This window comes from Jaculus jaculus, chromosome 2 (assembly GCF_020740685.1).
Source record: "Jaculus jaculus isolate mJacJac1 chromosome 2, mJacJac1.mat.Y.cur, whole genome shotgun sequence".
NCBI lineage: Eukaryota > Metazoa > Chordata > Mammalia > Rodentia > Dipodidae > Jaculus > Jaculus jaculus.
The window spans coordinates 84,154,727-84,166,731 of record NC_059103.1 but is presented as its reverse complement, the minus strand read 5'-3'; the positions used below and the strand labels follow the sequence as shown (position 1 = coordinate 84,166,731).

Sequence of the window (12,005 nt, the reverse complement as noted above, 5' to 3'; positions counted from 1 at the left end):
AAGAGAATACAATGGGAGAAACAGAAACCTTTAAAGGATACATAGAAGGTGGTTCCCTGAAATAAATGTCCATAAAGCAACGAAGTAAAGCAAAGGTGGATAAGTGTCCTTGAAACAAAAATGAGGACAGCTTTATAAAAATAAGAGTAGTACACTGAGTTGTTGATCAGAGAGACTTATGAGGTCCTCAAAACAAGACAGGCTTCTGTCAAAGCACTTGATTACTCACCTGAGGCAAAAGATAAGACCCTACTGCTGAAGACACCATATGCTGCCAACACAGAGCATGCAGAGACCTGGATGGAATCTAGAAGAAAGCCAGTCCCCAGATAGTCAGCCTGCCTACTGCCAGAAAGTGCTACATAGCTACTGGGGGAAAGAGGCTAACCATGGTCTGAGCAGCCAGAGGTCTAAGATACTCAGAAGCAAACACCCTGAGAGGATATACACACCAGTGCAATACTGGCACACAACCTTGGGGGGTAACCAATAGCTTTCCAATTGGCTAAGAGATGTGTTCAGTGTAAAATAACCCATATCTGGAATTGGGAACCAGAATCTTATGAAAAGATTATGTTCTCCATTGTCAAGCTCTCACTAGTATTTGGCTAAAATAGGGGTTACATGCTTCAAATTCTCCCTAAATTAATAATGCTTATCCCATTTAAACTATGCTGACTTCATTCTTTACTGGAGAACCTGTTCTTTTTCAGAAGATAGTGAGACCTGAGGAGATAAACTACCCCTTGCACTTCAGCCAAGCCACAGCTGAAACCATAGAGATTTGGGGAGACAAGCATGAGTGCTACTTCCATGCTGAACCTGATAATCAGCACCAGGGTGAAGGAGACAGATCCTGAGGATACTCAACACCTACCAAAGCAGAGATCCAGAGGCTCCTAAGAGCTCATCACTGAAGTAGACCACACCACAGTATTGCTTAACCTGGAGATGCCTTCCTCCTCAACATTTACATATAATTATATAACACCATTGAGTGGCTTTAAATTGAATTTCCAGTGTTCTCTCAGAAGCCCAGGAACTGTCTCATGCAAATCCTTTTAGGAAAATTTGGGTGACTAGATCTAAAGCAAGGTATTATTGACTTCAACCCTGTTCCCTGGAGTCCATAGAGAATCCTTAAATCAAGGTTCATGGTGAAAACTGCCATCAGCACAGTACCATCAATCACTTCATTCCGCCATTCTTTTTGGGTGTGTATATGTATAGATTGTATATGGTGTGTGATACATGTGCAGTATCATGTGAAGATGCATATGCCCTGTGAGCATGGGTGCAGAGGACAGAGAGAATACAGGGTGCCCTCCTCTGTTCGCTTATCTACCTGCTTCCTTGAGACAGAGTCTCATTCAACCTACAGCTGAGGTTTTCACTATTTTCTCCATCAGCAAAGCCCTAGCAATACTTCACACTCTGCCTCAACTACCCCCACGGAACTAGGATTACAGATGTGTGTGGCTATACCCAGCTTCTTATGTGGGTACTGGGGAACTGAACGCCTCAGGTCTCAAACCCTCGCAGGCCCTCATGCTTGCCCACAAGCACTCCTCACTGCTGTGCCATCATCCCCATCCACCTTCCCAGACAGCATCTGTTGTTCACACTGCATTCCCCACCATAGCTGGCTGCAGGCTGAGGTTTGCTTTGGACTCCTCCCATGTGGACACAGGTACAGTGAGATCACGATGCTCACACTCCGGTGTTCAGCTTTATGTGGGTTCTGGAAATCTGAATTCAGGTACTCATGCTTGCATGGCAAACCCTTTATCCACGGAGCCATCTCTCCCGTCCCCAACAGTATTTTGCTAATGTCAAAAAATTGATTTTATATTATGACCCCAAACACCTTAATGTATACATATCAATTCATTTGGGGGTATGTGTATGTACTGTGGTGCATATACATGTGTGTGCATATGTGTGCACTTGAATGTGGAAGCTGGAGGTCATCATCAGGGTGTCTTTCTTCAGTTGCTCTTCTGCCTTTTGTTTTTGAGGCAGGGTCTCTCATTAAACCTGAGACTCATCGATTCGAATAAATTTGCTCACCAGTGAATCTCCAGGAGTCTCCTGTCTCTGCCTCCTCAGCACTGGGATCACAGGTGTGCAGTATCACATGTGGCGTCTATACAGGTACTGGGGACCTGAACTCTGATACACTTGTGCAGCAAGCATTTACCCACTGAGCCATCTCTCTAGCCCACTGATTCATTTTTACTAAACCTTCACAATAATCTCATGTCACTAAATAACAGCAAGAACAAATCTAGTAGTAAAAAAAAAAAAATCTGGGGCTGAAGAGATGGCTTAGCAGTTAAGCACTTGCCTGTGAAGCCTAAGGATCCTAGTTCAAGGCTCAATTCCCCAGGATCCATGTAAGCCAGATGTGCACGATGGTGCATACATCTGGAGTTCATTTGCAGTGGCTGGAGGTCCTGGCACACCCATTCTTTGTCTATCTGCCTCTTTCTCTCTGTCACTTTCAAATGAATAAATAAAAATAGTCACATTTTTTTTTGAATCTGAGAAAGTTCCATTCTAGTCAACATTTAAAAAACCAAGCTTATGTTTCATGATAATAACCAAACTTGTGTTGTCGGGTTTTGCTTCAACAGTCTTTTCAAATAATGCTATAAGCTCAAGTCATGGCTTCATATAATGACCTTCCAATTTAAAAAAAAAAAAAATCTTTCCTCCAGAACATCTTCTGTCTCTGAGCCTAAGGCATGAATATTTACATACACATTTTACCTGGTGGAGAAGGTGCATGGGAAGGATCTCCGTAGTGCCCATAATGAGGGGGAGAAAGGCCCATTCCAGGCTGTGACTGAGAATAGGAGGGTGTTGCCACATAGCCTTGTTGACTCATTATGAAAATATCATTCCAAAGTAGAACTGTTGCAGAAGAACCCTGTAAGAGTAAATTTTTTTTTTGAAAAAGTCAACAAGAGGATTTTTAGATGCTTAAGTGTATTAACATGTCAACACTATTGATATGTTTAGGATGCCTTCAAAAAACTATCAATGCATGTGATATATTCATATAATACAGTGTGAAGTGTCATATCATTGCCTCCCCCCACCCAACAAAGGGCTTTGCCATAGCATTTTGATAGTAATATCACTTCAATAGTTCCAGACAAATTCTCAGGCATAAAACCTAAATAACCTTTGCCAACTACTGTTTTTCTTTGGAAGTCTGAAGTGTTTCACAAGTCTCTCATTAGCATCACTACTACTCTGTAGTTTTAGTTTCCATGGTCACATTTCAGCATAGGTTACATCATATCATTCAACTAACTGACCAACATAACTACCAGTATGCTGCAACCCATATTTCATGACTTATAGCTTTCTTTTATATATATTTTATTTTTATTTACTTATTTGAGAAAAAAGGGGCAGAACGGTAGAGGGACAAACAGAGGAGGAGAAAGAGAGAGACGGGGGGGGAGGGAGGGAGGGAGGGCGCACACACCAGAGCATCTGCAAATGCACTCCAGACCCATGTGCCACCTTGTGCAGCTGGCTTATGTGGGTACTGGGGAATCAAACCTGGGTCCTTTGGCTTTGCAGGCAAGGCCATTGCTCCAGCCCATATCTTATATCTTTCTAGTGCTCTTCTAATTAGTCATTTTTATCTGACACTTAAGACAAAAAGAAATCATAGTCCAAAAAAATATAACTGGATACAATGACCTTTGTGAGTCACAATCTGACAAGCCAAATGTGAGCTCCAGCCATTTGAGAGTTATCAGCCATTTCTCAAAGAGGACAGGGTTACTTTCTGACACCTCAAGGAACATGCACATTTATACTAAGGAACTTTTAAAAAGTGTAATTTCGTATGTGACACACCGATCTTGAGTCTAATTCAGATCCCAAGTACCAATCTGCTTAAATTTTTGTTTCCAGCTTTTCATAAAACAAGAGAAATTTCCTAGCATGTTTCCAAAAGGTATTTTATGACAGAACAGAAAGTGCTGTAAGTCTAGTTATAGAACTGGCTTTCCACTTCATTTCTGCCAGTACTTAGCTCTGTGACGCTGGATATGTTGAAAAGACTCTCTGGGCCATTGCTTTCTCTTTTAGAAAATAAAACCTCCAGAAGTCGTATTGCATATGAAATATCCTATAGTCTCTCTCCAGTTTCTTCTCTCAGCATAGGCATATTTCTCCTTTAATTCTTTCGTTTGCTGCCTTTAAAGGTAAAGATTGGTGATACCTGCTAATATATAAGAATCTATCTCTATTCCCGATGTGGCAAAATTTAAAATGTGATGACTAAAATTCAAAGATTTGGGTCTGGTTTCTTATTCAACTTTAAGTTTCTGAGCTTCAAACAAGCAATTTAAAGGGGCTGGAAGCTCGTGTGTGTTCTGGATGGTGGGGGGAAGAGACAGCGGAAGGTCTCAGGTCCACAGGGCTCCTGCCAACCCTCCTTCCCTCCTCCCGCTCGGCAGAGAGACGTGGCAGCCTGCGCTGCGGTGGAGGCCAGCGGCGCGGCCCGGCGGGGAAGCCGCCCCGTGGCGCGGCACCCACGCAGAGCCCGGCGGAGCGACAGCCGCCGGGTCCCCTCCGCCGGCGCGGGAGGAGTCCGCTTCCCGGGCAGCCCACTTTGCCACGTCAAACTTCCTCGCGCAGAGCACCAAGTTACAGAACCCCGGCTCAGCCGCGAGCGGCGGCACCGCAGAAAGCCACCTGGCATGAGCGGCCTGGCATCGAAATCTGGGGAGCTCCAATCCCAGAACGACACCTTCATCCCGGGCCCCGGTCACCAGGGTCAGCCCGGCCGCGATGCACTTCGCACCCTGGAGCAGGCCGGGGTTTGGCCACATCACTTTCACCCTAGGCATGTCCCGAAGCTTAACGCTATGGTTGCCACGTCCCCGGGAATATTCGCTCCCTCGGGCAAAGTCAATTGACAGGGAGATGAGCGAACCGAGGAGCACAGCGGCCCGGGAGGCGAAGGAGGACGCAGATCCTCTCCGGGCAGCGCCAACATCCCGGGCACAAAGCGGGGCGGGCGGCTCGCCCACGCCCACCACCTCCAGCCCAAGCCTCTCGAACCCCGGCTCGCCTGGGCGCAGGCTGAGGTCCCGTCCCGCGGCCCGCGCCGTGCCCCCGCCCGCGCATCCCCGGTTACCTGGTGGCGCTCGGCCGCGCGGGGCTGGCGGGCTGCGTGCCGGGTGTCCGCCGAGTGCGCGCGAGCTGTGCGCGCTGCGAGCCGCCCCGCCGCCGGCCCGGGAACTGCCACGTCAAGCCTCCCGGCGCGCCCCCGCGCGCTCGCCCGACCCGCCGCGCTCCCGAGGGCGCACGCGCACGCGCACCGGCCGGCCGGGGCGGGGCCGCCACACTGCAGCCACTGCCCAACTCAGTCTTTTAGCCTTTTTCCGGTTTTCTTTTTTTCCCTGCCGCCTGGCTCTTCCTTCCCGGTCCCGCCCCTTCCCAACAAGTCAAGGACTTTAACGTCGCTGCCAACGCAGTTGCAATCCAACGCGGAGTCCCTGGGAAGGATGCCTCGCTCTGCCAGTCAACAGGTTGCAGACTCAGCTATTCCTTCCTAGTAGTGAGTGCATCACGGGTATTTCAGGTGCGGGGAAGTGCACCGATCTGGAGGAAAGCAGACCATCAGATGACGCAGGAACGCCCAAGACAGCCTGGTGACGTGTAAAAACAGGGGTGAGGGAGAAGTCCATTCTGACAAGAACGGGAAGAGACGTCTCCGTAGAGCTCTATGCACCTTGTGGATGCATATTCCTCATCTGTGAGTTAGGATGGCCACCCCCACCTCAGACAGGAATCTATGTAAAGTCTTTCATACTCACTTAGTTCACAGTCCTGACGGAGACATGTGAAAAATACAAACTATTGGAAACCTGAAACTTGACACTTCTCTCTGTTGCCCTAAAATCAGGACCATCTGGCTAGTTTCCCACCATCCCCCACTACTAGATGGAAAGGACTCTCAGCTCACCCCAGGTTTGAGATAGCTAGGAAACACTTTCATTTTACGAAACAAAAACAGCCTTGAGATTTTATCACAGTGTACCTTCTGGGTCAGAGGAAGATAAAAGCCCTTAATGATTTCTTTCTCTAATTACTAAAACAAAACTATCACGGAAACACTGCAATTGCTGAGATACTGCAAGAATTTTAAGACATTTGTGTCAGTTTTTTTTTTTTTTTTTTTTTTTGTCACTGTGACAAAGAAACAATCTAAAAGAAGAACAATTTATTTTGGGTCACTGTTTTTTTAGAGGCTGAGATCCATAATCATCTGGCACACTTGTTGTGAGCTTGTGTGGTGAAGCAAAAACACTCCCATAGCAGGAGGGCTGGCAGAGTAAAGCTGCTCCTTCCATAGTGGCCAGGAAGCAGTAAGGGAGATACAACCCAGGGCAAGGTCTAGCCACAAGGACATGCTCCTAGTGACCCACTTCTTCTAAGTAGGCCCTACCTCTGAAGATTTCCATGACTTTTCAATAAGGCTGTCAAATCGTGTGTGAGTCCTCATGATCTAACCACCCATCAGTGACCACATGCTTGCTGGCTTCAAGACACAGTATTTGGGGGTAATATTCTCTCTTCAAAGTATGACATCATTTCAGCAGTGAGGATTGATGAATCCTTCCCCCACACTTCTAAGATTTTAAGCTGTGATGACCCATTCACATTAAATTACAAATTTTCTCAAGTTTTAACCCCTCCATTGAAAGTCTTGCCTTAAATTGTTTCTGACATCATTCTAAACATAAAACATTTTTTGGAAGTTTAGGAAGTCTAGTCCATGTTGGAGAAGTATAACTTACAAAACCAAGGAAAGAAACAGTCATAACATTGTACCTCACAAAGAGAGACAATGGTGTGTAGAGTTGGTTAGAAATTGTCATATCATGTGATAACCCCATTGGCTTATGGCCTTTGTAAAGTGCTAAGATGGAATTTTGAATTCATGCTTATGGCCTCTGTAAAGCACTACGTTGGAATCGTGAACTTATGCTACTCTACTCAGGAACCAAACAGAGCAGGAAAGAACAACTTGTGTTTTCAGTTCTAAGAAAGTTTTGAATTCCTTAATATTAAAGCTGGAAGGGTAGGTAGAGATATGAATATTCAATTCAATATTCAGTGAGGACTGAGTTCAACCTAATAATTTACTAGATTGCTAAGTTTATTTAAGCTTGGCCTACTGGTCTTACAGCTAGTTGAAGTCTTGCCTTCTGTTGTAGTTACCTTCTTTTCACTGGGACAAAACACCTAATCAGAAGATGCTGATGGGAGGAGGTTTTCTTTCAGCTCACAATCTCCAAGAGAAAGTTTCTTTATGGAAGGAAAAGGATGGCAGAGGCTGGGCAACACATCTTGCCAGAGTAGCTGGCGGGAAGCAGCAAGAGTGTGCTTGTTGATTAACACTGGCATGCTGTGCTAATAAACCCCAAGTTCCAACCACAGTGACATACCTCCTTCAGCAAGGCTGTCTCCACGATTGCCGCCAGCCAGAGACTATGCATTCAAAACACATGAGTCTAGGAGAGATATTTTATTCAAACCCCCACACCTTCTGATGCTAGGTCCAAAGCTTTATGTCCACCCATATTTACCTGTTTTGCCTTTGGTACTACTGTGATTTTCTCCCTGTCCCAAATGACTGGAAGACCATCACTACAGTTCCAGAATGACATGAGTACTTATCACAGCTTGCTTTCTTTTCTGGCTTCACTCTTGCTTCCTTCTTCCTCACTCAAAGCACTCAACACTTAAGTGACTGACTCCTTACCTTATGTTTTGGTTAGGTTGATGTCCTTCGCAGATGTGCAAGTTAGGCTGGGCTCCCAGCCTCCCTTCATCTGATCATCCGAGCTTCTGGCATTCCATGTGCATCTCACTTGATCACCCAGGTAACCATTCTCTGAGTGAGGTGAGGTCATAGGGTAAACCAAGTACGTGGGTTCTAAGTTCTCTGAGGACTTCCTGTTTTTTTTTTAAATTTTTATTAGCATTTTCCATGATTATAAAAAAAAATCCCAGGTTAATTCCCTCCCTCCCCTCCCCCACTTTCTCCTTTGAAATTCCATTCTCCATCATATTACCTCCCCATCACAATCATTGTACTTACATATATACAATATCAACCTATTAAGTACCCTCATCCCTTCCTTTCTCTTCCCTTTATGTCTCCTTTTTAACTTACTGGCCTCTGCTACTAAGTATTTTCATTCTCACCCAGAAGCCCAGTCATCTGTAGCTAGGATCCACATATGAGAGAGAACATGTGACCCTTGGCTTTCTGGGCCTGGGTTACCTCACTTAGTATAATCCTTTCCAGGTTCATCCATTTTTCTGCAAATTTCATAACTTCATTTTTTTTTTTACCACTGAGTAGAACTCCATTGTATAAATGTGCCACATCTTCATTATCCACTCATCAGTTGAGGGACATCTAGACTGGTTCCATTTCCCAGCTATTATAAATTGAGCAGCAATAAACATGGTTGAGCACGTACTTCTAAGGAAATGAGATGAGTCCTTTGGATATATGCCTAGGAGTGCTACAGCTGGGTCATATGGTAGATCAATTTTTAGCTGTTTTAGGAACCTCCACACTGATTTCCACAATGGCTGGACCAGATTGCATTCCCACAAGCAGCATAGAAGGGTTCCTCTTTTTCCACATCCCTGCCAACATTTATGATCATTTGTTTTCATGATGGTGGCCAATCTGACAGGAGTGAGATGGAATCTCAATGTAGTTTTAATCTGCTTTTCCCTGATGACTAGTGACGTAGAACATTTTTTTAGATGCTTATATGCCATTAGTATTTCTTCCTTTGAGAATGCTCTACTTAGCTCCATAGCCCATTTTTTGATTGGCTTGTCTGATTCTTTATTATTTGACTTTTTGAGTTCTTTGTATATCCTAGGTATTAATCCTCTATCAGATATATAGCTGGCAAAGATTTTTTTCCCATTCTGTGGGTTGCCTCTTTGCTTTTTTCACTGTGTCCTTTGTAGTGCAAAATCTTCGTAATTCATGAGGTCCCAGTGATTAATCTGTGGTTTTATTGCCTGAGCAATTGGGGTTGTATTCAGAAAGTCTTATATCTGCATTGGCACCTCTTTCCCAATTTGGGGGAAGTTTTCTTCTATGATTTTTTTTTTTAAAGAAGAAACCTTTTTTTTTTTTTTTATTTGAGAGCGACAGAGAGAAGGAGGCAGAGAGAGAGAGAGAGAGACAGAGACAGAAAGGGAGAGAGAGAATGGGCGTGCCAGAGCTTCCAGCCTCTGTAAATGAACTCCAGATGTGTGCACCCCCTTGTGCATCTGGCTAACGTGGGTCCTGGGGAATTGAGCCTCAAACCGGGGTCCTTAGGCTTCTCAGGCAAGCGCTTAACTGCTAAGCCATCTCCCCAGCCCGTTCTTCTATGATTTTGTTGAAGACGCCTACTATGCCTTTGAAGTGGAATTCTTGTCCTTCTACTATGCCCTGAATTCTTATATTTGATCTTTTCATAGTGTCCCGAATATCTTGAAATTCCCACTCATACTTTTCTACAAGTTTTTCTTTCTCTTTGTTGGACTGTATTAGATCTGCCACCTGGTCTTCTAGCTTAGATATTCTGTCCTCTCCTTCATCCATTCTACTGGTGAGATTTTCTACAGAGTTTTTTATTTCATTAACTGTGTTCTTCATTGCTAGTAATTCTGACTGGTTTTTCTTTATTATTTCTATTTCCTTATTTATGTCTTGTATTGCCTTCTTTATTTCATGAAATTGTTGTCCTACATCTTCTTTGATTCCTTTGATTTCCTCTTTAAGTTCCTCTTTGACTCCTTTGATTTGTTCTCTGACTTCTTTGAACATATTTACAATCATTCTTTTTTTTAATTTTTTTAAAATTTTTTTGTTTATTTTTATTTATTTGATAGTGACAGAGAGAGAAAGAGGCAGACAGGGAGAGAAGAGAGAGAATGGCCCTCTTGTGCATCTGGCTAATGTGGGACCTGGGGAATCAAGCCTCGAACCGGGGTCCTTAGGCTTCACGGGCAAGCGCTTAACTGCTAAGCCATCTCTCCAGCCCAACAATCATTCTTTTGTAATCTTTCTCAGGCATTTTCTCTAACTCGTTCTCACTGGAGGTCATTTCTGATGCATTAATACTTTTAGGTGGATTTATATTGTCTTGCTTTTTAGTGTTTCTTGTGTTATAATGTATATATTTTTGCATCTTGGGTTAAGTTAATGCTTGGATTTTCTAGCTAGCTGGGTATTCTTAGCTGTATCAATTGATTTGATGTTATATATTTTCGGGGTAGGAGCTTAAGGTGTTAGGTGTGGCTCTTAAGACTCTCAGAGTATCTACAAAGGTGCTCCTAGGGGTTGAGTTTCCCTGCTAAGGGAATATTCAAGTAGGCTGAGTGGAATAAAATACAGGTAGATTCTAAAAGTTAACTAAACACTGTACCCATTCAATCAAACACAGCCCCAAGTATGTATGCCAGAGTAGTTATTATAACAACCAGATCCTCTATCAACATAGAGGTTAAGATTTTTGGTCTGTTGAGGGATCCAAGTCAGCTTGTGACCAAGTGAGACCCTTCCCTGGTGCAATCCCAGTTACCTTGGATGATTTTGGTCTCAGTCAAGTTGCTGCCTGTGTTGTCAGGCTGCTGTTCTGATTTCTGGAGCTGGTCACTGGCTTTTCCTGCAGGGTAAACTGGGCCTGGCAACCATGGCCCTGCAGATCAGCACCCCGTTGTTGGAACTGCTGCTGCTAACGCTGCCTCTGCTGGGTCTGTCAGCAGCTGAAGCTGCTGCTGCTGGGCCCACCGCTGCTGCTGCCTCTGCTGCTGCTGCTGTAGCTGCCACTTCTGGAGCCACTGCTGCTGCTGAATCTGATGCTGCTGGGTCTGCTGCTGCTGGGGCCACTGTTACCAGTGCCAGAGCCGCTGATGTTGCTGCCGAACTCTGCTCCTGCTTGGGTCCCGCTGTTGGCTCAAGTTGGCGTGGCCGGGTCCCGGGACCGCTGCTCTGTTCACTGGAGCTGGGCTCAGGCGGTGGGGGAGGGGAGGGAGCCGCAGCTGCTCTGGTTCTCTCACTGTTCCACGTGTTCTTCTACCTCGCGGTCTGCTCCTCTGTTGCTCACTGCCGCTCTCCCGTCAGCTTTCCCGAGTTGCGGAGAGCGCGGTGTGAGGGGAAAATCCCACACCTTGCTTTTCCTGCGGCTGGAGCCCCGCCTGGCAGCTTTCTGGTGCGCCTCCACTGCCGCGGTTGGCAGAGCTGCCGGAGCCGCTTTTCCCACCTGTGCAGGCTCTGGATGCTCTATAACTCTTCCACTTCTCCGCTGCCGCTTCAATTTCCTATACACCTCACTTTTTAGTAAAAGTGTGTATTTTGCTGAGTTTTTTTTGGTCTTTTTCCCCCCAGGCTGCTTTGGCGTGGTACCTACGCCACCATCTTAACCGGAAGTCTGACTTTCTGTTCTTTAAAAGGCAAGGAAAGTAGATAATTCATTATGCATGAGACTATATAGAAAAGATTATTTTTCTGTTCATACTCAGGGTTCCTTCTAAATTGATAGTCCTTCAAAGTCAGACCTATGCTGCTCTAAGCATTTATCTCATTTTAAAGGCCTATAGATTTCAGTTTCCAAAGCTTAAAACAGTTTGAAGAAGCTTTATTTTTTAAATAGGGAAATATTCCAACTTAGACTTCTCTAACTACTAGACATTCGGTAAATAAGGCCAGGTTAAATGTGGGTGATGAAAAGGGTACATGGTATGCTAAGTTAAGCTTTATCTAAAAAGTAAGTAAGTCCCAGTGTTTGTCAAAGTCAAATATTAAAATGGTTTGAGAATTACTTCTTAAATATTTTGCTGTAGGTATGTCATATTACTTATTGCTCAAAATGGAGTTGGGGGTTGTAGCAGTCAGCTTCATACTGTGGAGATTGAACATCCACACCAGGCACAGTTCATGGGAA

General features: G+C 44.8%; 1 protein-coding gene across 2 annotated transcripts in view; it reads right to left on the bottom strand.

Moving 5' to 3' along the window:
• Sec24d (SEC24 homolog D, COPII coat complex component) overlaps window positions 1-5,213 on the bottom strand; it is a 119,349-nt gene extending 114,136 nt beyond the window's left edge. For both annotated transcript variants that reach the window (XM_045143098.1, XM_045143100.1), the window contains exons 1-2: window positions 5,168-5,213; window positions 2,773-2,932 (exon numbers count right to left, since the gene is read on the bottom strand). In XM_045143098.1, the coding sequence (XP_044999033.1) occupies window positions 2,773-2,890 (118 nt within the window). In that variant the 5' untranslated portion in view covers window positions 2,891-2,932; window positions 5,168-5,213. The remainder of the gene's footprint in view (window positions 1-2,772; window positions 2,933-5,167) is intronic.
• Between the last annotated feature and the right edge of the window lie 6,792 nt (window positions 5,214-12,005).